Consider the following 24,862-nt stretch of genomic DNA (forward strand, 5'->3'; position numbering starts at 1 on the left):
TTGGTTACTTACATGAAAAGAGCTTTTCCAGCAGTACCTGGCCCACATTAAGTGCTAAGTATTTGCTGTCATTACCACGAATGTTTTTGCTTTGCCTGTCAACACATTTATAACTTGTTTGCCGATCTACTTTCACGTGTTTATGATTTAGAGCAGTTCTCAACCTGAAGTGATTTGGCCCCCAGCAGGGGTATTTGACAAAAATGCCTTGCAGACATTTTTAGTGGTCAAAACTGGGCAGTTTCTATGGGAATCTAGTTGGTAGAGGACAAGGATGGTTCTGAATGTCTGACAACGTACAGGATAGCCCCCTACAATTTTCCAGCCCCAAATGTCAATAGTGCTCAAGTTGAGAAAGCCTGAGTTGGAGAAAGAAGTGTGCTGGGAAACTGCAAAACAAAATTTCTGGTGATAGCTCCACAGCAGATTTTGCATATGAAGGCAAGTCGCCCACAAGATTTGGAGCTTGTGATGATTTTAAAGGAAACTCTCTGGGCTTCAGCCCTCAAGTGGTCTAAGTATAAAGACATCTTTATTTCCACCCCCAAAAAGGAAATTACTCTTTCTAACAAAAGGAATAGAATTAAAAATACCTGCTATATCCTACTGCAGCAACAGATAACAGAAACAGAATACTGAATGGGCAGGCTCAGGGCAGCACTCCAAAGAACAAAGAGCTCTTAGAGTGGAGAGAGAGAGCGTGCTGCAGCGCCATGAAAATGGAGACAGCAATCCCACAGAGAATAGAACTGGCAGAAGGTGCTGTGTGGACATGATGGAAGAAAATGAAATTTCCTTAGCAATACAGCAGGTAAAGATCCTGCCCTTAACTTTAAGTAGTCACACTAGGAAAGAATTAAATTGCTATCAAATAGAAATGAGGGCCCTGACACAGGAAACAACATCCCAGTACAGGTGAGAGCATCCTGGGATACGCAGAGGGGAATCAGAGTGAGAGAACACTGGACCAGGACAGGGACCATTCTCTCCTTCACGTGGCTAAGGGCTGTGGTCTATTTACATATGTCTCCTCAGTAGGAAGAAGACTCCTTGAGGGTGTGTCTTAGTAATAACAGCTCTCAATTACTAAGCCCCTACTACATGTTAGGTCTCTCCTAAGTGCTGTCAGTTAAAAGATTATCAAGACTATAGCTCATATGAGCGCCTACTATTTATCTATTAAGACATGAACTGTTGGCCTGGCGCTTGTTCTCAATAATTTATACTCCGTAGTGATTTTTTTCTTTTTGGTTGGGGACCCTGAAGGTCTTCTTCTGTTCCATGTACTCACTACTGAGCTCCTGGGCTGCAAGGAGATCCTGTAGATCCTGGGGAGGATCAGGACCGTTCAGAATGGTCCAGGGGCTTGGGGAGGTCAGAATAGAAGCGTGTTCATATTAATAAGTGATGCAGGAGAACTGGTACACACCAGCTAAACATCACCTCTGGGCCCTTTTGACTTCGTCCACTCCAGACCCAGAACTGTGGCCACAAGACTTACTTAAAGCCTGCAGCTATAATAACCCAAAGATTTTGAGATTTGAGATTTGATAAAGTTGCCTAAAGAATTTGTTGAGAATTGCTAACAACTCACTTTGGAATACTATGTGAGTCACAGTATTGATATAAACGAAAGACAGTAGGGTTCCAGCTAAATACAGTTACCAAGAGAATAGTCTATTTCCTGTTCTTTCTTCTCTTTGGGTTTGGGGTTCCAGTGATACTTTTCTGGATCCCATGCTTTTCTTGTCCCACACTGGTGTGACCCAGGATGTCATTCTCTTGATTCTGGTTCCTTATTCATTCATATTCTTTCTCTTAATCTGGAATAGGTATTGAAAAAGCCTGCTTCCATCCTGGCTCTGATGAGCAAATCATGATCATGTGGATTCTACTTTCATGGTTTGACAGAGGGTGTAATTACCCTGACCACTCACTGTAAGGTGAGCTGATAAGACTCTTGTTCATAGCCCCACCCTGTTTTACAGTAATATTTCATGTATCTTGGAGCTCCCTGAGGTCACCACACTTGACTTTTATTATCTCTGTAATCACAATGACTAGCACCCTATCTACATGTAGTAGTTGCTCAATAAACTTAATATATTAATGGATAATCAAAATCCATGTGTGAGACTGTGGCTTTTCCTCTGTCGTCTCAGAAATAGTTGTGTAAATGCTTTACTTGTGTGCCTGTGTACTTGGTAATTAGTAGGTACTCAGCTATTTGTTAAGTAACTAAGGCACACTTCTAGAGTGCTAAAATGGCCTGAAGTAAGTGAAACTGACGTTACTATGATGGTCCATATAGAGGTTTTTTGGCAAGTCTACAGAATTTAAACAGACTAAATTCCCACTATTTTTCCTTCTCATTAGCCAGTTATTATTTGAGCAAAATAAATTTATTCTGAAAATCTGGAATCACTTCCATCTATTTCTAAAGCTGCAGTGAAGTTCAAATACGTTAAAAAAAAAACAAAACAGAAAAACCAAAGAAACAGTAACTGAAAAGATCACTAGGAATGTTTAGCAGACCAAAAGTAGAAATAAGGCCTTATTACTGAGGCATCCAGAGTATATGCTGATTTCCATCAAAATCATGTAATTTCCATACAAAATGATTATATAATCATTATGTAATTACAAAATCATTATGTAATGTGAATATTAAAAAAGTTATCATCAAGAGAAATATTATTCTCAACTTAATTACGTGTAGGCCAATCAATCTATAAGTATCCAGGCGTTCCCAGCTAAGGAAGCCAGAAGGTAGTATTTATTCATTCACTCCTCATTTATTATGCCAAATAATGGCTAAGATTGAGGTCTGTGGAGTCACAGTTGAGGCTGTGAGGAACTTCAATTCAGAGAACCTGAAATATTAAACAGTTGTCACAGTCAGGGAAACAGAAGTTGTTCAGAACGATGTGAGCCTAGGACACGAGGGACAGAGTACCAAGAACTGAGGCTGACATGAAAGGCAGGAGGTCAGATGATGGAGAACCTTCTATACCATATGAAGGATTTTAAATTTATTCTATGCTGAGGGATGAGCTACGTGACAAGACCTGATTTGGTTTGATAAGATTGCTCTAGGAATAATGTGGAGAATGATCTGGGTGGGACAAGACTAGGTAGGATTAAGTCTAATTAGGAGATTAACAAAGAAGTTCAAGTAAAAAATGATTACCCATCACCTACACTGGACAATAGCAGAAGGAATAAAAAGGATATTGATGGATTACAGGGCAGGACCTTTTGAGCCTTAATATTTATTTCAGTGGAGGCAGGGAGGCTGAAAGAGGACTCTGGGATGGGTACCAGCTAAATGGTCATGCCATTAACCAGGATAGGAAATGCCAGGGGAAGTAATATAGCTCATTCATCAGATTTTAGAATGAAGATCAAAGAGGCAATTAACAATATTAAACACAAAAGCATCTTTCTCACAAATACCCCCAACAAATGGTTTTCTTCTGACATGTAAAATAGGAGTTTGCAAAATAATTAAATTGTAAATGACTTTAACTTCATGCCATAATGAAAATATGGTCTCGGAAAAGAAAGTAATTCTGAAATATCTATCACTCCAGGGGAAACTTGAAGATATTTAAATACAGTTTCCAGAAAAAAATAAAATAAATGAAAGTAATTACGGAGGTTAGCAGGATGCCTTTTTACAAGAATGAGAGAGGGCAAACCCCAGGAAGAAAAGAATGAATATCTTGAAAGGGCCAAAACAGCCAAAACGCTGTATCTCTGTAGCCAGAGCAATAACAGACAAAGAATAACCATGAAGGCCAGGTTAAAAAAAAAAAAAGCTGTTAAACGATAGGTAGGAAATGTGGACAATTAGATTTACGTGCATTCTGCTTGTAAGTAAAGAGTTTACGTGCTTAATTCTTGTCTTTTATTAACCATACACCTCCCTGTGAGAAAGACTGAAATTTCTAGAAAAAAAGAAAGATCATACATCTAAATGAGTTTCCAATCAGGTTGACATTAAATAGTCAAAGTTTTTGGCATTCTTGCTGAGACAAATATATCTGAATACTTTTAGGTCTTGAGCTTATAAAAAATGGGGCAGGAGAGGGGCATGAGAAGGAGAGTCAGGGCATAGAAACGAAATGCCAGTGTAGATGCAAAAGCAAAAAAGTAGTTCTAGCTCTTTTCGCCTTCAGACACGGGCACACTGCAGAAGGATGTTATTATCAAGTCAGATGCACCTGACACCCTATTACTGGAGAAGCATGCAGATTATATAGCATCCTATGGCTCAAAGAAAGATGATTGCATTCTTACTCTCTCTGATAGTATTAATGTTATTGACGTAAATAAAGCTGTGGAATATGTTCAGAGTCTACAGAAAGAAGATGGTTCTTTCGCTGGAGATATTTGGGGTCCCACTAAGCAGCTGGTCTAACTGGAGTTAATGGTCTGCTGGAAGTTCCAGCACGCACTGTGCTAGTTATATCAGCATGCAGGAGCACTAGAACAGAGGGGGCCAGTCTAAAAGATAAGGGCTGAATACAGTGCAGGCCGGAGAGACCAGCGGCTTTGTGGGGTGTGAAAATCCACTTTTATATAATAGGGAGAAATCGATACAAGATTCTCTTTTTGTGCGGTGGCAGTTTGGCCCTATTGGGGAAGCTGGATGCTATTAATGTGGAAAAGGCAATCGAATTTGTTTTATCATGTAGGAACTTGGATGGTGGGTTTGGTTGCAGGCCACGTTCTGAATCCCATGCTGGGTAGATCTATTGGTACACAGGATTCCTGGCTATTACTAGTCAGTTGCATCGAGTAAATTCTGATTTACTTGGCTGGTGGCTTTGTGAACGCCAGCCTGCGTCAGGTGGACGCAATGGAAGGCCACAGAAGGTACCAGATGTATGCTATTCTTGGTGGGTGTTGGCTTCCTTAAAGATAATTGGAAGGCTTCACTGGATTGACAGAGAGAAACTGCGCAGTTTCACCTTAGCATGTCAAGATGAAGAAACGGGAGGATTTGCGGACAGGCCAGGAGATATGGTAGATCCTTTTCATACTGTATTTGGAATTGCTGGATTGTCACTTTTGGGAGAAGAACAGATTAAACCTGTTAGTTTTACTGTTTTAACATTTCAGTATTTGAAGTGCTTAACAAACTTAATGACTGCCATTTTAATATTTTGTATATGAATTGTGTTGATTTTAATAAATTATATAATTATACATTAAAAAAAGTAATTCTAATTAACATTGCATTTGGCTTACAGAGCAGAGCTGAGTAATGATTGTGTTAAATACCTCAGCACTTCAGAGCCCAGTGGAAGACATGCAGCTAGAGCCCCAGGGACTAAACAGATATTTAGGACAAATCCTTGCTGAGGTTACTGAGAAATATTACACTGTGAGGTGGTGTTCACTGGCCTGGCTTTGGCAAAAGGAAGGGTCTACGGTATCTTCAAGGGTCTTCCAGTCCCCGAAGCTCCCACACAAAGTGGGGAGGTCAAGATATGAGAGAGGTCAACAGAGAGGCAGGAAGAGTCAGCTTCATCCAAAGGCAGCTACCACCCTAGGACATGCGTTCATAACACAGATAACAACGGCTGCCTGTCAGACTGCAGTTCACCCGTGCCATTTTGTGGAAAGCTCTACCTCAGAGCAGTTCACAATGATCTGACTGTTAAAGATTTACAAAAGCAAGAGTGGTCCAAATGCATCTAGGCCCCATAATCTCTGCACACATGGTAGCAATAAAATCACCAGCAGGGAGAAATGAGATCTCCCATCAGTGACACCACCATTAAAGCACAAAAGGAAACATCATGGGGACATGAGCTCATTTTCACAAACGGCTCTTACTAGGGGAGGAAGAAAATAAGTGATTTAAAAATATGTTTATTTGTGCACTACTTCCTAACTTACATAATTTAGGATGCATTGCATGCCTCTCTCATTCCCTACCTTTAAATCTTGCAAGTGTCCCAGGGCACAGTCCACAAACCACTTTTTTTTTCTCAACACTCATTCACAAACATTTCTAATTCAGTCCCATAGCCATGTATTCTTTCAAATTTTTATATCCAGCCCTGCCCTTTCCCCTGAGTCCCATATGTATACACCTAACTCTGCATCTGACATCTCCTCGTCGATGTCCAACATCTCAACTTTTCCATGCCCCCAAAGAACTTGATTCCCCTGCACCCCTTAACCTGTTCCCCCCAATCTTCCCCATCTCAGTAAAAAGCACCACCAATCATACGGTTGCTTAGATCAAAATCCAAGGATCATCCTTGAGTCCTCCCTGGGCTGCCATGCACTGCACAGTCTCTGTAAACAGTTCTTCCTGGGGTTGTCGGTACCCAACCGGTGAAGCCATATGCGGTCTCTTTCCCTTATATTCCACATCTAATCTGTCATAAAGCACTTCCAGCTCTACTCCAATATATAGCGTTGTGAATCCATATCTCCTCACCATTTCCACCCCTAGTTCAAGCTACCATCAGCCCTCTCAGTCTACCAAAGTAGCTCCCTATTGGGTGTCCTTATGTCCCCTCTCCCTGCCTCTACTATTTTTTTTTTTTTTTTTCTTTTTGCGGTACGCGGGCCTCTCACTGTTGTGGCCTCTCCCGTGGCGGAGTACAGGCTCCGGACGCGCAGGCTCAGCGGCCATGGCTCACGGGCCCAGCCGCTCCGCGGCATGTGGGATCTTCCCGGACCGGGGCACGAACCCGCGTCCCCTGCATCGGCAGGCGGACTCTCAACCACTGCGCCACCAGGGAAGCCCCCTGCCTCTACTATCTTTAGTCTGGTTTCAACCCAATATTCGCAGAGACCTTTGGGAAATGTAAATAGATACTATCATACCCTCACCCAATTCCTCCAATGGCTTTCCATCAACTCAGACGCCAAGTCCACACGCTCGACCTTGGTCAACAAAGCCCACAGAGTCTGTGTCCTGCCCGTCTCTGACTTCACATCCTGTTACTCTCTGTCTCACTCATTCTGTTCCAGCCACTCTAGCCTTCTAGCTCCTGTTTGCTCAAACACACCTATCTCATTCCTACCTAAGGCTTTTGTCTTTGCTGTTCTCACTTCTTGCAATGCTCTATCCTAGCCATAATCTTTTCCTTCCTTCGGGTCTCTTTAGATTTCACATCCACAGAGAGGCTTTTTCAAACTCCATGTAAAATACCCCCTCACTCCAGTCACTGTACAATTCTGTACCCTGCTTTTGTTTTGTTAACAGTGATTATCACTTCCCAATAATATGTATTTATGGTTTTAAAAGAATAATCCACCTACTAAGATGTAAGCTGCATGAATTTCTTATTCAGGACTGTATCCCCATTGTCTAAAACAGTATCTCTATATAAGGGATGCTCAAAAAATACTTGAGGGGTAAAATATTGAATGAATGGTCAATACAAGTCATCAGCCTTACATGACCTATAGAAATCCCATTCCCTATTTGTTAGGGGTTGTTTTGGTTATATTAAGAAAAGCAGAGAAAGCCCACTAGTCACTCATCATTGAATGAATATCCCTGTACTGATGGAACAATAAATGTCAACATCTCTCATTCCAAAAAGCGAGGTTACTGCTTTTGTCTAGCCTCTATGAGATTCTGGGAATAAAAGACAGAATAATTGAGGGACTTCCCTGGTGGTCCAGTGGTAAAGAATCCACCTTACAATTCAGGGGACGTGGGTTCCATCCCTCGTCAGGAAACTAAGATCCCACATGCCGCGAGGCAACTAAGCCCACACGCCACAACTACTGAGCTCGCACACCTCAACTAGAGAGCCTGCATGCCACAAACTACAGAGCCCCATGTGCTCTGGAGCCTGCACGCCACAACTAGAGAGAGAAAACCCGCAAGCCACAACTAGAGAGAAGCCCGTGTGCTACAACTAAGACCCGACGCAGCCAAAAAAAAAAAAAAAAAAAAAAAAAATGACTGAAATATAAAAGTTTCACCTCATCCCTCCATACAAATTTTGACCACAGCTAACGCCACAAACAAAGTCTGCCTAGTTAAAAAATTTTCTCTCTCCTGAAGTCTCTGGTTGAAGAACTTAAGAGGAATAAAAGGGCCAAAATTCTGAGATCATCACTAAATAAAGGACTTGGCTGAAGTTGAAAATGCACAGCTAAATTTTTCTGAAAAGTGACATTATGAAGCTTTAAGAAAGGCAAATCTTAAAAAAATATTATTAAGTTAGAATTTTTACAGTACTACCATCCTGGAAAACAATCAGGTCTACCAGTAGTAATAAGTTTTCCAAGGCTGGCTAGAGCTGTTTTTAGAAAAAAGAAGGAAATAATATTTTGCTAACCCACAAGACTGATGACCCAGGGACTAATGAGCTCCATAATCAACTCACTGCCTGACCCCTCAGCAAGTCACTTGTCCTCAGTGCTAAACGGGAGAGGCCTATCAATTAGCTTCCTGTGGTGGCTGTGAAGGGGGACTAAGAAACCTGATTGCAAAGCACTCTGAAAACACTGAACACTATAGAGACAGGCTTGCTAATAGCCAGGTTGCCACCAGTCACCATCTAAGCATTGCGAATGCCCTTGGCTTCTCCCTCTTGGCTCTACTGATATCAATCGATTGCTCCTGGTGACAAAGACAAAAAGACAAGTGAGGATTCTTCTCACCTGCCTAGTCCTCTCACTCACTTCTCACTTCCTGATCCACAGGAAACATGCTGGAGACCTGAACTAGCCTCGGTGTTCCTGTTGCTTCCAAAGCAACTTGCAGAGCTCCTATGAAGGAAGAGACGCTGTACAAACGGCCAACTGAAGGCCTTCCTTTTCTTTTCTTTCCTTTCCTTTCCAGGTGCACACAGACCACAATTAAAACCACATATTTAACAAAGATGATGAGAGAGGAGAAGATGAATATGAAGGACTTGAAAACACAGAATTCACTTAATTCTTATCAGTGATCTCCCTATTTCTTATTCTTTCATGAAATGCCCTCACTTAAGGGAAAAGGGAGATTAATTGATTTCTGACCTCCTCCCGAGCCAGACATGGTTTTCCTCATTCATTGATAAAACACTGACTTAGAATTTTGCTTGTCTGTGAGGGACTATATAGAAATTCACGTTCTTCCCAAGCCACCAGCTGTACGGTATCTATTTTAAAGACAAGCCTGCCCCATGTTGCCTTCCCAGCAATTTCTTGAAGGTATGCAAGAATAGCCAGGACACAAAAGCAATATAATCACTCGCTCACTAAAGTACAGATTCAGTCACCACACACATGCGTTTCAGAAAAGTACAAATTTCCTACCTGTTAGCACCACAATTGTCCTTCCTGTATGGGAGGACTTGCCTTTTCAAGTCAAATGCAAGCCTGTGGATCCCCAGCAAAATCATTCCAAAGCTAAGTGGTTTGCTAGGAAAGAATACCTTTATCTCTTGCTCAACTACTCCTCTGGTTCAACTGCAGCACTTTTCAAATACCAGATACTGATTACTCAGGGCAGGTTTGGGGATGATAAGACAAAGGAACTTAAACCAATGAAAAAATAAATAATACTTTTTGAGAAGAGTATTTGCATACAATAAATTCTCTATGTACAAATGCAAATTTATGTAACAATATGAGACCAATTTTTTTAAAATAATATTAACAGATAACCCAAGCAATTGACACATAAATATTTTTAGTGTAGGACAAGGGTCAGCAAACTACTGCCAGAGTTAAATCCAGCCTCTTTCTCCTGTGTTATAAACAAAGTTTTATCAGAACACAGCCAAGCCCATCCATTTAGACTCTGCATTTGTTTTCAGCTGTTTTGGTGCCACAGTGACAGACGTGTAGTTGCAACACACCATATGGCTCACAAACTTGAAAATGTTTACTATCTGCCCCTTTACTAAGAAAGCACCAAACCCTGGTTTAGAAGATAACAAGGTCACTGCAGATTGGAATAGTCTGGGAAGTTTCTAGAGAAGGAGGCAAGCAGCTTAAAGAGAAACTACAGTTGAACCAGAAGATAAGTGATAAGTGGACAACTATTTTTTCCTGAGTAATTATTTATCTACAGACTAGAAATGTCCTTAAGATTGAGAAAAGGATGAGATCTTCCTATGCTGAGAAAATCATTATTAGAGTGATGAAACTCAGTGAACAGCAAAACAGATGGACTAGAAAATAAACTGGGTTTCTTGGCTAATTCCCATTCACACCCCAATGATACCACACCAGAGGTTTGTCGTGGATGGAGGTGGTGGTGATGGTGCTGGTCGTGGTGTTTTCAAAGCTAACTTGCTTCAAGAGAAACATACTTGCCACGTGACAAGTTTCAGCAAAATGGGAAGAATGCTAGACTAGTGGGAACAGAAAATCTGGACACAAACCTTGCCTCTGCCCATTAGTGCACACACTCTCACCTGCAATAGAGATAATCACAGGGACCAAGGTCAGAATGGGAATCAGTATCCCAAGATGGACTCAGTGTTGGTCCAATACCCAGGCCCTCAGCTGATACTCAGGCTGTGGTTAGTGCTTGTGACCTAAACAAGCCTCCAGGGCAGAATGGGTGATTCAACCATCACATCCTGTGCCCTGAGGCAGACCCAGCTGCAAGGGTCACAGATTTTTCTAAATCATCCATCCTGCTGTGGTCCAAGCTGTTTCTCACAGAAAGAAAGGTCCATTTTAGGTTACAACCTCATCATTTAAAAGAAGAAAGAACATATACAAATAAAAGAATTAGACACTATCCTTTTCATGACCTATAATGGGGTCTCTCCTGGAGCCCTAAAGACTTAAGATTCTGACCAAATGCTTAAAACCAGTAGGATTGATACCTTCAAACAGAATTACCATAAAGATACATCTAAAATAAAAAGCACAGTTTAATAAGGCAATAAGGTATTAAAAATCAATGTGATAACAAAATCGAACATTTTCTACTAGTTTAAAGACTAGTTAAGGTCTGCTGACTCACAAATTACTCTGGCATCATTTATAGCCCTGAAGCCCTGAGAAACCACCTAGAATCCAGAGATGTCTTCTCACATTCTGGTAACTGACTCTGAAGAACCCTGTCAACATCAAGATCCTGGGCAGGGCGCTTATTTTAAGTGAAAAACATTGGAAGGGCAGCTGCCCTTACCTGCTCTCATGCCCACTTTGATCTTGTTCTCAAGTGTCCAAGACTCAATATAACTGGTTTCCCTAACCAAGAGAATCCTCTTTAATAAAACGAATGCTGTGAGGCCACATAAGCCACCTTCTTTAAAAATTACCATTTAGGGCTTCCCTGGTGGCGCAGTGGTTGAGAGTCCGCCTGCCGATGCAGGGGACGCGGGTTCGTGCCCCGGTCCGGGAAGATCCCACGTGCCGCGGAGCGGCTGGGCCCGTGAGCCATGGCCGCTGAGCCTGTGCGTCCGGAGCCTGTGCTCCGCAACGGGAGAGGCCACAACAGTGAGAGGCCCGCGTACCACAAAAAAAAAAAAAAATTACCATTTAGTAGAGGGTCCAGTCTTAAATGGACCTCTCCAAAGTCCTTTTCAATTGGCAATGAACGTGAGGGGCCATCACTAACTACCTTACCATTTGCGGAAGTCATCAACAAACGCATGTGAGTTTCGCTGGTTAAGGAATTGTGCATTAAAATAGGAGTGAGATGAGAACAGGGGTTGAAAAGTGAATGGAATTTGTCCCAAACAATATGACAAATTTCCAAATGCAGTTGCTAAAGTCCCCTCTGTCTAACTCTGTCGGAAAGAAAGCATTCAAGTTCTAACTAGCTTCTGTTAACTTCCGGCACTCAATACATGCCTGGCATCCCAAAGGATGAAGACCCATCATTCCCACACAATTTATTTGTGATCAGATTTACTGGAGTTGTGATTTATTTCTGAGTGTGTATTTTATGTTTTACTTTTATGATATTTCTGTAGTTAGGGTTATTAAATTTCCTAGCATATGAAAATGTTTAAATAAAAAAATTCTTTTTGACATTAAGACACACCAGTCTTGAATGGCAAAAACAGCTGAAATATGTTGACTATTAAAAAGCCTTTCTTAGAGCCAGCTTTTATGTAAGTCCAGGATGGCTCCCATCTGCTCCTGGGTTTATTAGTTTTTTGTTATCTGTCAAACATTAGAACTTCTGCTTCACATGTTGTTCTGCTGCAAATGAGAGGCATCTTAGGTCAAGAAAAGACAGTATCAAATTCCTTTATTTGCTCTACTACATTTACATCAGATTTACATTTCCTCCACGATCCTTACATTTTTGTATCCAATCTTCTTTCTAATAAACTGCTAAGAGCAATAGCTGGATGAATAAAACTACCAAAATACTAATTAGTCCAAGGGTTTTAAAGCAAGGTTAGCTGTCTCCTTGTGTTTTATTTTTCTCTTTTTTAAAAAAATAATAATTCAAAAGTTGCTTCTACTCCTCCAAACTATATTACGGAAGTTACAAAAATCTGAAAGAGGATAAAAATTCTGAAAGAGGGCTCGATGATCCGTGTGCCTCAACTAAGCACTCCTGAGATCACAAGTATCTGAGATGAGTGGATTTTTGTGAGATATCGAAAAGTTTGAGGACAAGACGTTCTCCCAAAGGAAAGAATTAGACCAGAGAGAGACACTTGAAACAAGGATAATGAAACACTTTCAGAAGGGAGGAACGATCTTTGAATAGGCTGTCCCTTCACTACTAGTACCTCTTCCTTCCCACCTGTGATTCTGGGCTTCACACTAGGACCCTGTGGTAAGAAGTACTCTTTCTATAGGCTTTGGGCCTGGAACAAGGTGGATCGCAAGCAGGAGTTGGGGAATTTTCTCAGCCCAGGGAATGTTGGGAGACCTGATCATAGGAGCCTTGGGGAAGGGCCAGGACCTCACTATAGCAGCCAAAGTCAGGACCAGACTATGGAGGCCAGGGAAACCTGTACACTCGAGGAGGGAGCAGCTCCCAAAGGCAGGCTCCCAGGGGCTGAGTGCACAGATCCCATCCCCCCACCCAACCTGTGCTGGCCTGGCCTGAGCAAAGAGTCTACCGTGACTTTCAGGAATGCCACATTTACACGTGTGGGTGGGTTGTTTTTTCCAAGTACCCCATTGCTTAGCAATACAGAAACTACGTTGTAGGATTTCTAGATTAAGCTCTAAAATAACCCTAAATCTACTAAGAATTATTTACCCAGCCAGTAAAGGCCCTTAAGTCGTAAAACAATTAAGGGGAAGCCTGTCATTTATTTCATACGCTCTCTTTCTTCATCCTGCTTCTCTACCCATGCTTTAATTAGCTTCGTGTGTCAACACGACACCAGTTTATACAGGCTTCGTGGCACACGATCTAAAAGATAATAAAGAAAAGTTCCATGTGAACTGTAAAAGTGACACTGATAACTGTCTCGCGATGGACCTCCTAGCATTTTTCTTTCATTTTCTACGACAACCACAGAATCTAAAGAAAGGCCCGGTCCACTTCTTGCTGGCTTTTATTTCAGGTGCTTTAGTCTACAGTCTACAGTTGTCTACAACAAATAAGTTTCCTTTGAAAGAACATTGTCTTCTTTCTGTGGATCCCAGTATAGCTGCCATTTGATCCATACGCAGAGAGTCGTGTTATTCTCCTCAGTCCAGTCACACTGCAAAAGACTAATATCTGGTATCTCGTATCTCTGTCATCTCTTTTTCACAGTAATCTATTTTGGCTTCTTTCATAATTGAATTCCTGAAAAGTATGTTACATTTTAAAATAAAGAATATACATTGTTTTGGTATAAATTAGAGGTAAGTAAAAGTTGATTTTCTAACATTTCCTATATTGATGATCTCTTTCCTCATAATTTTAAAAACTTCGTGAAATAACATTCTCCATTTATTATATGAAATCCTTTGAAATCTTTTTTAAGACTTTATTTATTTATGGCTGCGTCAGGTCTTTAGTTGCGGCACGCGGGATCTTCGTTGAGGCATGCGGCATCTTTCATTGCGGCGCACGGACTTCTCTCTAGTTGTGGCGTGTGGGTTTTCTCTTCTCTGGTTGTGGCGTGCAGGCTCCAGGGTGCATGGGCTCTGTAGTTGTGGCGCTCAGGTTCCAGAGCGCGTAGGCTCTGTAGTCTGTGGTATGCGGGCTCTCTCACTGAGGCGCGCGAGCTCAGTAGTTGTGACCCGCGGGCTTAGTTGCCCCGCAGCATGTGGGACCTTAGTTCCCTGACCAGGGATCGAACCCGTGTCCCCTGCATTGTAAGGCAGATTCTTTATCACCGGACCACCAGGGAAGTCCCCCTTTGAAATATTTTTAACAGTGATTTGTAAAAAAACGTTTACATTGGTTTATGTGCTTAGAGAATATCTTAAGTTCTGGGGCTCTTTATCATTGGTACCAACTTTGAAAAGGCATTTCTTTCTCAAATGATAATACCTAATAGGCAATACTGAATTTTTAAAAAGTAATAGGACCATTCACACTTTCGGGCTCCCTTTGAAATACTGTGTTCACAAACTAGGTGTAGACTACAGCGCTCAACGATGCTTGAGCATCGTTGGAGTACCACGGAGACCATGGCAGATCCAAGAGCCCGTGCTCGCCAGGTGATGAGTGACACCCATGCATACTTCCCGAGGGCTCCTCTTGATCACTGGAGAGGACCAACTCAATCTACACTGCGTTTCTCTATCTGTTCTCGACTACAGACCCCTTCATTCTGGGACTTGGTAACTTTGCATGGGTATAAGACGGACACACACGCTTTTACTTATCCTTGGGCTCAGAATGTTCAGGGCTAAAAGAAACCACACTTCCCAACGAAGACACAGAGGCCTTTGTATCTGCCCAGAGAGAAATCCATAAGGATTCATTACACTCATCTTGGTTATTTTAAAATGTGTATATTGTTAAGGAAAACTAGCGCCTTTATGTTCATTACATATAATTTTATATAAATAAGGGGACTGCACATTCTCTCTCAAAATATACATAGCTAACGCTGCCCAGACTAGTATGTGAGCCCCATTACATGCATACTTGATATGATATGAGCCTCAAAGATTTACACATAAGACTGTACGTTACTTAAATTTAATAGCTGTCTGATGAAATTTTATTAACTTTAGAACACAATGAGGAAGAATAACCCACAATGACATAACTACACACTAAATACACACCTGTAAATAAAAGATCCAATATGGTGCCAACCGTAGTTTTAGGGAACTTTATATCAAAATTAAAAGGGGCACACCTCTCTTGTGTATACATTACACATATACACAAACTTTCTCTGGATAAAGAGTCATGGATTCACAGAGCTGAGCAGAACCTTCCACCTCGCCTTTGACAATCCTCTTTTCTAGTCAAGACATTTACGGTTCCCAGAGGTTAGCGTATCATCCTGGTCCAGCAGCTCTTTAGACCAAGTCCTAGTTCTTGTAATTCCCATTCAGTGCTTGTTCTAGCATATTCACAGTGACTCCTTTAATTACTTGATTGTTAACAGAGTCCACAGTCACGGCTGACCATGTCTCAGCTTTCTAAAAATGACTTAGTTATGTTTTGCTTAGTTTTCACACAATGATAGCTTTTTAAGTATCATTTAGGAAAGTCTCAAATCACTTAGAAATTTGTTTACTTAAACTGTCTTACTTTGTCAAAGAATATAATTATTTGCCTACACTACATCTATTATCTATATTGTATTTATACTTAGGCAATATATAGGCATTGACTATATTACATTTATACTTGCCTACTTTACATTTTGATATAGGTAACTGTCAGTTATTAAGAGGCACCAATTTTAATTTTTATTGTGTTATAAATGTGATCCTTTTCCTCAGGCTACAGCGAAGAAAGAAACTAGACGTTTAGACCCTTACATGAAAAATGCCTAAACCCCACTGTAGGAAAGATTTGAACCAGAAAGAAGAGGAGGACAGCACAGTTCAGATGCCTCTTTTCCATCAGTCAGAGAGGTAGTGACCTCCAGCGGGAAATGGAAACCAAAGTGAGACTGTGCTCCAACGGGAGTCTCCGCACCGTTACGAGTGTCAACTAAGCCCGGTTTTCATCATTTTCATTTTTTGATATCCATATTTCAAGAGTATTTACATTTAGTTTGCTTAATTTAATCCCGAAGTCAAACATTACACAGTACTTTCCACCACTTTCTCTGAGACTGTTTTCTTACCCTTAGAAAAAGCAAGAAAAGGGAAGACTGTTTCATCTTTACCTCATAAAACATTTTTGACTCCACTCTGGATTAAAAAAATAATAATAATAAGAGTAGAGAGCCATTTCTACAGGACAAGGCAACATTAATTTCTCTTGTAGTTCCATCCCAAATTTTCCCCAAATATTCCTCCATATTGCTTCCCATTCAAATACCTATGATTCTAGTTGATATTACTACACAGCAAAACTTTGTGCTGAGAGAGTCCCATTGTTTTTGGTGACAAATTCTGCCAAGGACAGGTAGCAAAAATGCTACTATTTTTTATGGCTACTACAAATCAAAACAACATTTTTTAAAATATGCCCTAGTGGTAGAATTACTAACATACCAGTATAGCTATAAAAAGGCAACACTGTTAAATATGAATTATTGATACCACAGTCCCTAACAGTGGAGTACCTTTTAAATTCAATAATTCTATTAATAAGTTTAATAAGCAGTATAGCTATGTTGCTTGTTGCATTTCTATTTCACCTATTTTCCCTCATGACAAGTAAGATTTCTCATCATGTAGCAGATTCTCAAACAAGAATCCTTAAGCATGAGGGGGTGACAGAAGAACGTTGCAAATCCCTTCACTCTGAGAGACTCCATGTTGCTTTAGACATTTTTGCTGTGAGCTTTACTCTCTTTGATATTTTCTGATAGATTTTCGCTTTTCCCTTAATCCAGTCTCCATGTATTTAGGTTCTCCAGCATGACTTTCCCCCATCAACTTACTTCCCATATCTGTCTCTTTTATTCCAATACACCCACACCACTTGTGTAGTACCCATCTCCTTTGAAAACTCTATACAGAAAAAGCTTTTTTCCTTTTCTTTAATTATATAAATCATGGTGATTTAGAGAAAATTGTAATCCACAAGCACTATTTCTCTGGTGGAGTCCATTTTTTCCCCAAATATGGCTCTAGCAGCAACCAACCCTTAATGGATGTAACTAATTTCTTCTATCAGTAGCATCCAGCTTCTACTCAGGTTGTGCAACATAATTAGAGTTGCTATCCATGAAAAACTTTTTTGTGCAAGTTGCCCCTCATGAGTGCCACAGAGGTAATTTCCATGCAAATAACAACTGAAGGATACCACCTTCCGCTCTTAGCATCCTCGAAAACACTACTCTGTGTCTGCTTTTGTGCTATAGTTACTGAATTTTTCTTCCAGAGCAGTTCCAACCGTAGAAGAGCCATATATTTATGACCCGATAAGGCAAAAATGACTTGCAAAACATAAAGTCAGAAAATGTGGAAAGGAGAAAGAGTGACACAATAGATAAATACTTCCATAGCAAAACAGGAAAAGCACAGGAGGGAAATCTACATATCAGAGAGAAACAACCCTCCCCGCCCCCCCAATCTCTGCCCAGCACGCCGGCAATCTGCATAAGCACACAGGTGAGGGAGCTTTTCCCGAGATGAGATGCTGGACCTGGGGTGTGTTGCCATGGAAGTGAGGGGCTCGATTTCTTCAGCTCCTGGGTACCCTCCCTCAGCACTTCTGGCAATGGTGACAGCTTCTTTCCTTTGTTCAGGAACTGCTCTGAAAATGGCTCTGTCTCTTTCCCAGTGCACTGAAAGACTGCATTGTTGAGGCCACCTTGCAACTGAATTACACGAGAGGGAGATTTTTCATTTCCACTCCTAAAATTAGACTCTTGTGTGTGTGCTAGCACAACAGAGAGAGAAACACTTGCTGAAAAGGGCCCACTCAGTGGTGCTCCAAGTTGCCAGTGCCTTTCTAACACATTTGCTGAACCCACAGCACAGGGCAGGCATAGGACACCAGGCACCTACGCTGATGCTGGAAAACTTGCTCGTTAAAACCCTGGTCTCAGGAGGTGGGTGGTTTGTTCTGGGGAGGGTCTCTGAGGCATAAAGGACACATAGCGCTTTCCAAGCAGATGTTGGTGCCAGAGTATTAGAGGAAAAGACAGGTTTCCCAGTAAGACTTGTAGCAAATGTACTTAATTGGCTTTGGATTTACAGCAAACTGCTTGCTTCTTGTCTTTAGCCCTCTCCATAATGCAAACTCCAAACTCAAAACAAGATAGGTGAAAATAGCTTTAAAAATATTAGTTTTTACCTTATGGTTGTATCTGAAAAGTAACTGATGTCTTCAAAGGATAGTATTATTTGTAATAAAATCATCAGATATTCTTCACTATCCACTAAGATATTTTCTCCTTGAACAGACTGCATTGCAGACATAGCACATAAACATATTGGCTAGGTCTGGATTAAAAAAAACTTTGTGACCATCGAGAAAAGGACAATGGAATGAGCAGAGAGATCCAAGCAAGGGTTTTGAATTTAGGCTAAAATATCAAATGTCACTGGGAAACGCCTTGAAAACCACTACCGTATCTATGTTTCCCTACCCACCTACCTCCAAATCATCTGAACGGAAAGACCTTCTCTGACCACGTTCTGTTAGGTATGAATTTTTCATGCAGATATGGGTCTGTGGGTTTGTACAATAAAACTTTATGATTCTGAAGTATCTGGGAAACACGTCAGGGAGGAGAAGGCTCTAAAATGCATTTTTCTTTCATTTACGATACTGCGGCTTGAAGAACAATACTTCCCTTAAAAGCAGGAATAGAATAAACGTCTAACAAATCTTAGACGGCTAAGCAGATCCAATGTTAATTTTTAAGATAAGGGTTAAAAAAACAATTTGACAATGAGATAAAAATAGATTTAGCAGCTTAATTCCAGTGAAGTAAGTTAATGGTATGCAATGACTGATGGGGGGCACTGCGTGTACACTAGAAGGAACACTGAATAGGCCTGTGTCTTAGCCTGAGTCTGTCTGTAATCAGCTGTCTGCCCAGGACTATACTCCCAGACTCTGTGAACCTTATATGCTTTTTCTAAGGGAGGGGATTGTCCAATCTCATATGTCAGGTTCTAGTCAGATTTGAAAATTAATGCCTTTTTATCCAGAGCAAGCTTGTGTTTATGTGTAAATATACCTGAGATAGAAATGTTGCTTTTAAATTTGATATGAAATTCCTTTACAACTACAACTTTACACCATCTCAGGTCTGTAATTTATAAATGCTTACTTATGACATTGTGGGTGACTTTACCTCGTTGGATTTGAAAGTTAACAAAATTTCATAGCTAGCAGCTACATTTATTTAAGTGACAACACACAATCTTCATTTAGGGTTCATATTGTATTAAATATGTACACAGTGGAGCTGACAGACCAGTCTGAGCAGTTTTAGCATTACAGGTATATATTATGAGAGGGTAGATGCAATCGTGTGAAATATTTTTAAATGTAATCTGTAAAAAATGTTCATGTTAGTTTATGTGTTCAAGGAAGATAATATCCCAGGTCCAGGTTATCTTTAGTGATCACTTATACCAACTTTCAAAAGAGCATCTTCAAGGTTAATCCTTGTTGTCTCATATGGCAGGATTTCCCTCTTTTTCAAAAGGCTGAATAATGATCCATTATATGTTTATGCCACATTTTCATTATCTATACATCTGTTGATGTACCTTTAAAGTTGCTTCCACATCTTGGCTATGGTTAATAGTGCTGCAGTAGACACAGGAGTTTCAATATCTTTTTGAGATCCTGATTGCAGTTCTTCTGGGTGACTATCTGGAAGTGGGATTGCTGGATCAAACGGCAATATTATGGCAAGAGAAATAAGCCAGCCACAGAAGGACAAATACCCCATGATTCCACTTATATATATGAGGTGTCTGACACAGTCAAACTCACAGAAGCCAAGAGCAGAGTGGTGGTCGCCAGGGGCTAGGAGAGGGGCAGGGGGAGATGGGGAGTCACTAATCAGCACGTATAAACTTTCCGTTACGCGAGATGAGTAAGTTCTGGAGATCGGAAGCACGACATCATGCCTGTAGATAACAATACTGTATTAAACGCTTAAAAATCTGTCAAGAGGGTAGACCTCGTGTTGTCTTCCTCGCAAAATAAAAACACAAGTAAAAAGGCATTTTCTTTTCAAATAATACCTAGCAAATACTACTGCATTTTCTGACATTAATGAGACTGTTCTGACTTTAAGACACCTTTGAAATATTGCGTTTCCTAACTGGACGTACAGCGTAGCTCAGTGATCCTTGGAGGATGTTGCAAAGGCTGAGGCAGAGCCGAGAGCTCTGTGCTTACTAGGTGCTGATCGGCCGTGGCATCCACATTGCATTTCATCCATGCCTTCTGTGAGCTCCTCTTCCCCACCAGACAGAACCAAACTCAATCTTCACTGCACTTTCCTATCTATTTTCTAAAAAAAAAAAACCCTTCTTTCTGGGACCTGGTAACTTCGCATGGGTATAAGACTGGACCCAAGCTTTAATTACACTTAGGCCTATGGAATACAAGAGCTGGGAGGAACCTTGTCATTTACACATCAAGAAATGGAAGCCTTTGCACCTAACCAGAAGGATATCCACAAGCATTTATGACACTCATCCTGTTTATCTTTAAATACGTATTTCTAGAGCAAAGTTGTGACTTTCTGTTCATTATACATAGTTTTATATAAGGAATGAAAGTAAGCATTAAGGACATTTCTTCATCCAGGAAAAGGTTTTATGTAATTAGTCTAAATACTAAACTAACAGCAAAGGACCTTGCTACAGATATCACAAAAGATATCTGATATACTTGGAATTCCAATTGCCAACTATATTCTTATTACTGTTTATCCAAAGACAAGTGGACATATTTTTATAAATTTGGGAGTAAAAAAATAATACCTTCTAATCAAGGCACAGTGAACAAGCTCTTATAATTGGAAATCAAGTGTTCAGATACTGATACTAATTTATGCAAGGATGTCAACTTGTCACATTGAACTGACCTTGCAAATCAGCTCACATCATGCAGTCATAAATCCTTTCTGCAGGGAAATCTCACAATTATTTGTTTTAGTACCAATAAACATCTAAGAATAAATGACATATGTCTTTGTGCTAGTCGGCCCAAGTCTCAGAGTTCCACGAGGATTCACCTGACATGATTCCCACTGCTCTAAGGTCCATTTACTGTTTTCCATCCTCAGATCTCACCTACTGTCCCTGTTCATTTCAGTTGTGTTTATACAATACACGTAGTTGCAAACTGTGGTTCTATCATATCTCTTAGCTATAAACGAAGGCAATGCTCTCAAATACAGAAATTTAACAGAAATAATGTTTATGAACTGAGATAGATATTCGTTGCATAAGTCCAATAGCATATTTCAAACAACAGATTTTCTTTGCATTAAAGTGCTTTGGACACGTAAAGAGCTGTTTAATTCTAAAACATTGTTTTTCCATTTTATCATCACTGAAATCAGCAAGAATTGGACATGGTATAATTGACAACATTTTTTTCTTTCTGAATAGTACACATGATAATGGTGCTTCTCACATCAATAACATCTTAAGTTCAATAAAACATGGTCTTTCTTAGCCATTTCTTGTGGGGAAAAACAACAACAACAATCTTCTTAGATAAAAAATAGCAATGCATTTAAAATTATACGCATTTTGGAGAAAATAGTTTAATTTGGAAAGCGGTTTAATCTCTTCTACTCTTAACTACGCAAGCATTTAAATGTGCACACACATATCAAGTATAGTTGAGGACTCTTCTGATTCCCCTGGACTCTTCTCATTTCCCTTTCAAGGCCTCTAACACTCACTTTCACAGAGTTTTAAAAATCAATCTTATAATTATTTTTGTGCCTCTTTTTCAGTAAGACAGCACACATGCACTCATTCAATACTCGGTATGAGTTTCAATCCTCACTCAGAGAAAAACCAAGAAACATTATCTCTTTTTTCCCTCCTTCTTGTCACTTACATTCCCAGTTGCCCGAGAGATGGTATAACCGTATATAAAATAATTACATCTTTTAGGTTTCTTGGAACAGAGACGTTAGATGTTGTCCGTTAAGGGTATTAGCACAGTTATACTCTGAATCCAATATAAAAGGGAAAACGGCAAAGAAATTTAAAAAATGAAAAGCGTAGAAGAGCACAGGAAAATACTCTACCAGTAGTATTTTATTTCATAATGCAAACAATCCTTTCTGTCATCATGAGCATTGACATATGCACAGTTTGAGAAGGGTGAGAAATAGACTAATTTCATTTAATCTCGTGATTTCTATCTGGATGGCTGGCCAGTGGAAGAAAGAGAGAGGCATTCCCACATGCAGTACCTGACAGCTCAAATCATCATCAGTGGGCAAAACTAGTTTAAAAGTGAAACGAGATTAAAAAGACCTAAAATATCTTTCCAAAGCCTTTGCATTAATTAAGTCTTTGTAATAATGTTTATATGTCTTCTCCTGAATTATAAACAGTCTTTGTCTTGACATTTAAACTGTTTACTAAGCTGTTTGAGGTTTAATTTTCTCTTAGTCACTTATGAAATAGAAATAGTCACCAGAATGTAGAAAGAACACTAGCGACTAAATGCTGAGAAGACTCCTTTTTATGACATATTAAAAGACATTACCGTTTACCCGGCTGTCAAGGAAACCAAGCTAGAATGAGTAGATTTGTTCAACTCTTCAACAAAACATTTCCCAAGAACCACGACCTCAACCAACATCATTCTCACCAAGGTATCAGCCCGTGGAAAAAGTTTTTACAGTAAAACATATGGCAAGGCGTTAAATCCCAGAAATAGTGCCATTCTACATTCATCGGGGAAAAAAAATTAAGCCCCAAAGTAAAAACTGTCAATTACTGTGATTGCTTTGTTGCACTGAAAGAGTTCAATTACATCACAAAGAATTTTAGAAAGTACTCATTTAATTAAAATATGAACTCTTCAAGCTACCTGCACCTTTCCCTAGCTCATAAAGGAGCACATTTTCCATTTAAATAAGAGTCCGTTCCCTATATTCACCAACAACATGCATGACGGATGTGAGCAGTACCATCAAAGCACTTTCTACTTCTCTTCATTTTCTCTTTCTTCTTCCTTTCAAAATGATTTTACATTCATGTTTTAGACATCTGTGCCCTTTAGTATCACACTTAAGAATCCGGACAGTATGATGGGTAAGGGGTTGATTACGGAAAGTAATCACGCTCTACGTTGATGAATGACTGTTGACAAAATGATTTCTATCATGTAACTGAGACTTTAAATTCCACATAAAATGCTACAACTCAAATGACACTGACTAGCTATGAGCTTCTGGAAGTCACCCACCTGGGGCAGCATGCGATTTTCCTCCTCCAGCTGTCTTACTCTTGCCTCCAGCTGCCTAACATAGGACAAGGTTGATTCTAAAATTGAAAAGAAAGAACTCACATTATACACACAGGTCTTGTTTGGTACACTGTCAGGATGTTTCTGGCTCCATTTATTCAAATCAGGTAGTGACTACTTAATCTGATATTTAGAAAAAAAGATTTCTCCCCAGAAGAACAATAACAGAAGCCATTAAAACCATAAGCAGTCTGAACAACTGCACAGTGTTAAGGAGAATCAGAGAAATTTACAGGTGGTTAAGACTGCAGGTGTCTGCACACCATGCAGCCTTCAGAACATTAGACACGTTGAAGACAGTTATTCCCTCTTTTCTACTTATTTTGCGTATGTATTTTAAGCTTTCCCACACACAAGACTTCTTGTAACATTCATTATAACAGAGAAATCACAAGGTCTTTTAAAAAAATAGAAAAGAAGAAGATATTTAAAATATCCAGCTCCCTTCATTTTCTCAATAAACTTTTCAAGTCTTAAGAGCAACATTTTGTTTTTCTCACAAATCTATAGATAGTAGGACTATACCTAGAGAACAGCTACAAAGGGGCTAAATAATGTTAGTCTGAATTTTGACTTTGGCCGAGCATGACAGAGACTCAAGCTTTTCCCTTTTTAGGTAAACCAGGGCAGACCTGAAATTTGTTGTTTTCATTTCTTCAACAAGCTCAGGTGTGTGCTGACAGCTCAGAATCAGCATCATGCTCAGTATCTGTTCCACAGCAAAACTCTCGATTTTATAGCTTTACGTTATGAAAAAGTTCACCCGTGGAGCAAAGTGGAGTTTTCATTTTGAGGACCCATCTGACAGAGTCTCTTCTTCATTAAATCCAAAATAATCAACTGCACAGCATCATACTGCAACATAGTTGCAATTCATTCATTACCGAAGAGCAAACATATTTCAGGTATAGTGAAATGTACATAGCCAAAGAATCCCTGCAGAGCATATTTCCACAGTTAGTTTTAAAGCAGCAGATCATGTGCATGTTCCTCAGCCTCAAAAACACAAAACAGCAAGAGGCAAGGCCAAGAAGATAGTGCATTTCAGAAGGAAACATTTGGAGCCCCTAATAATCTGCAGTTAGGATGGATAGGATGCAAATTAATACCTTGATCTGAAATTCATCATGGAAACTCTTAATTTTTATATGAAAAAATTGGTTATATGAACCCAATTCCATTGTGTGACCGCCAAAGCAACAAGGTAACATTTTATTTTCTTAAAATACATAAGAAACTTCAGTCCTTAATTCACAAATGTAAAAATTAAACTCATCCCTAACCGGTTTACAGCATGCCTGTTTTCACAAATGTTTGCAGAAAGTCCCCATCACTAACATTAATATAACCATCCACTGATCTCACACCAATGGTGATGACTTGCCTTGAGCATTTCTC

General features: G+C 40.0%; 1 protein-coding gene and 1 pseudogene across 8 annotated transcripts in view; one reads left to right on the plus strand and one right to left on the minus strand.

The window, feature by feature from the left end:
- The window catches only part of CCDC85A (coiled-coil domain containing 85A), a 685,546-nt gene that overhangs the window by 25,107 nt on the left and 635,577 nt on the right, over nt 1-24,862 (minus strand). For 6 of the 8 annotated variants that reach the window (XR_010934545.1, XM_067705037.1, XM_067705036.1 and 3 more), the window contains one exon: nt 23,405-23,481. The exons of the other annotated variants lie outside the window; for them this stretch is intronic. Coding sequence is in view for 5 of the 6 variants with exons in the window: in XM_067705037.1 (XP_067561138.1) it covers nt 23,405-23,481 (77 nt within the window). In the remaining variant the exon portion in view is untranslated. The remainder of the gene's footprint in view (nt 1-23,404; nt 23,482-24,862) is intronic. 8 annotated transcript variants of the gene reach the window in all.
- Nucleotides 773-5,222, plus strand: LOC137205755 (geranylgeranyl transferase type-2 subunit beta-like; annotated as a pseudogene).

This window comes from Pseudorca crassidens, chromosome 14 (genome assembly GCF_039906515.1).
Source record: "Pseudorca crassidens isolate mPseCra1 chromosome 14, mPseCra1.hap1, whole genome shotgun sequence".
In the NCBI taxonomy this organism is placed as follows: domain Eukaryota; kingdom Metazoa; phylum Chordata; class Mammalia; order Artiodactyla; family Delphinidae; genus Pseudorca; species Pseudorca crassidens.